This window comes from Pterocles gutturalis, unplaced genomic scaffold (genome assembly GCF_000699245.1).
Source record: "Pterocles gutturalis isolate BGI_N339 unplaced genomic scaffold, ASM69924v1 scaffold44540, whole genome shotgun sequence".
NCBI classification, from domain to species: domain Eukaryota; kingdom Metazoa; phylum Chordata; class Aves; order Pterocliformes; family Pteroclidae; genus Pterocles; species Pterocles gutturalis.
In genome coordinates, this window is record NW_010147483.1 from 48,286 (window position 1) to 51,080 (window position 2,795).

A 2,795-nucleotide genomic window follows, 5' to 3' on the forward strand; every position below is an offset into this window, starting at 1 on the left:
AAAAGAACAAACTAGCAGGTACCTCTCAGACAAAGTTCTATTTATTCAGTTCAAAGATTTAATCCCTCAGATTTAGGAGGAAGCCCTTGGGTGACACAAGTCAGGTGTGACTGCTTTGAAGTCCTCCCTCTATAAATAAAGCTTTCTGGCTGGAGCTCACTTTTCCTTCCGCTCGAAGGAAGGGACTACAGAATTTGCTGCCCGCGAAGCTGGACTCTGTCAGTCACTGCCGCGCACATTAATCCTGACGTGTTTAGCATTCCAGTCAGACGGCAGCAACGGTTTTAATGAGATCAAAGAAAAGAGTGGACTTACCAGCACGCTTCCACCAGCCTTTGGCTGTCTCGCCAGGCTCACGCCCATCCATTCATCATCTCTGTCTTCTCTGCAGGTCTTTCCACAGAGTGTGCCCCGAGAATTGCCTACAGAAAGAGGGGAAAGGCAGCAAGGCAAGGACACATGAGTTGTAAATACCCACCAAAGAACCCCTATAAGAAAAGAGATCACCCATCAAGTGCTTTGCTCTTCCCTTTCATCTTGATTATTAGCTCTTGTATGCGTTAATCGGGGCAATGCTCTCACTCTTCCTAGGCACCACACAAATACAGAGCAGAGGACAGATCCTGCCCCAAACAGCCAGCAGGTATTACAGCATGTCCACAGCTCTACCTGAATAAACCATCCAACTGAAGTCAACAGGAGAGATGTGGGATTGCCTGCAGAACGCAATCAAAGCAAAAATCACTCTTGAAAATGAGATCCAGGGCATGAAAAAAAAAATAAATTGAGACTTAATCTTTAGTCCTGTTAGGCAGTATTCACAAATCCACGAGAGAGTTTACATTACTGGAGCAGGACAAACCAAACTTAGCCAGCAATGTCTTAACACATGTCAGCTTCATAAACATAAATTCTGCTTGACTCAGTCATGAATAGATGAACAATACTAACATGCCTTTTTTATAGGCAGAGAAAGCAATCACACGCATACCACCAAGAAAACCAAAATATTAAAAGGCTTCAATCTTCTCCATCAGAATCCAGAACACGGTTTTAGATCAGAAACCTACTTTAGAACTCCACCTCCCCCTGATTCAGACAGTACGTTAGGGAAAACAAAGTTGATCCTGATCACGCGCAATAGCGTACAAGCGTGGCTCTCATGGGGAAACTTATTTCCTTTAGCACAAGAAGCAAACCCAAGGAACAATTTGCTGCATTACGAGGGAACCCACAGATCACCACGTTGCCAATAACACCACACGCCACGGGCCCACCACCGCACCACCTGGGGTCATCCCCTGGATCAAGCAGCAGCGCTCCCAGCCATTCACAGAGCCACCGACACGCTGCGAAGTCACATTGAAGCAGGCAAAGACAAGACAAAAGCTTAGGTTAAGCGGGGAAAAAGTCAAATGTGCCTGGTTATGCGCTGGAGAAAGTGAGCAGGGCCACTGGGAGGACACCAGCACAAGGTGGGATGCTATTTTGTAATGCTGCAGAGAATATGACACCTTTGCTACCAGTGCTCAAAATCCGTCAGGAGAAGCTGATGAATCCCTCTCAGTATTTTGGGGCCTTTTTAAAGCTGTCAGGAAGACTGTTACCCATATAGGGTATGAGGGCTTTTTTGGTTCTCCCCTTCTTCCCCTCCAATCATCATAACTACCTACCTCGCCCCATGTCCAGTTCTGTGCATCTTCTGTCAGGGTTGGTATGGACTCGACATTTAAACACCGCTCCTGGGGACTGAACAGAGGTGCTGTATTTAGATTCTGCCTTGGGTGCACCAACCAAGACCCTGCAAACCAAAAGCAAAGTAACAAGTGATTAATTTCAGGAGGAAAAAAAAAAAAAAACAACAAAAAAACGACAACAACAAAAAACCAAACACAATAGCAAGGTTCACATTGCCGGAGCTTTCTCAGCAAAAAGACATTCTCCAGCAACCTTTAAAATTATAACATTGACTCACAAACTGAAAACACCACAGCCAATAAAGGCATTTTCCCCCAGTGAAGCCACATATACTTTAACAAATTAAATTACCATTAGGATTGTAACACATTTAAAGCACCCCTCCACCCCCATCTCCATTCCCTGCCTCCTGCCAAAGCATTTAGGAAAGTATCAGGACAGACAACAGCAGCTGCATCCATTTTTCCCAAGTTTTAACCACATCCCTATCAATCCAAGAAGCCACAAGAGCTCATACACACACCCGGGAGAGGATGAAATCTGAAACTGCGTGCTTGCCAGCCAGCAAAAGATTAATAACCTTCTTTTGAAGACTGAGGCACCCCATCCTCAGAACCTTTTATGCAACTACAGCTTCAAAAACCAACAACAAAACCACCTAGACAACAACACAGGAGGAAATCTCTTCCACAACACACTGCTATAGTCCAACGTTTATCACCAAGGCAGTGAAGACTATACCTGGGCTGTCTATCCCACGTGACAGCTAGTATCTCTGGAAAGCACCAATGCACAAGCTCTGACCATAGGATTCCTTAACATACCCTTGGAAGGTGATGAACACTTTTTAATCTCTTGCATTACAACCCAGCTAACTGTTTGACAAGCTGGCAGCTGCTCATGCCCTGCGAGATGCTTTTTGAGGAGGATTACAGGGGAAGCACGAGCATTAAGGGAGCCTTTTTACCACCTCCTCATTAAAGTGATAATCTTTCTGACCTGGTTGTGAGCACAGATCTGGGTATCCCCAACCGCCACCCATCATCACCATCCCAGCAAACACAGGGAGACCCAAGGCACAAGGTGTGCACACGTCC

The 2,795-nt window shown here is 45.6% G+C and overlaps 1 protein-coding gene across 1 annotated transcript in view; it reads right to left on the reverse strand.

The window, feature by feature from the left end:
* The window catches only part of LOC104470933 (integrin alpha-9-like), a gene marked incomplete at both ends in the record, with an annotated part of 40,087 nt that extends 38,286 nt beyond the window's left edge, over window positions 1–1,801 (reverse strand). The window contains 2 exons of the mRNA XM_010086060.1: window positions 316–422; window positions 1,674–1,801. Of these exons, the coding sequence (XP_010084362.1) occupies window positions 316–422; window positions 1,674–1,801 (235 nt within the window). The remainder of the gene's footprint in view (window positions 1–315; window positions 423–1,673) is intronic.
* Between the last annotated feature and the right edge of the window lie 994 nt (window positions 1,802–2,795).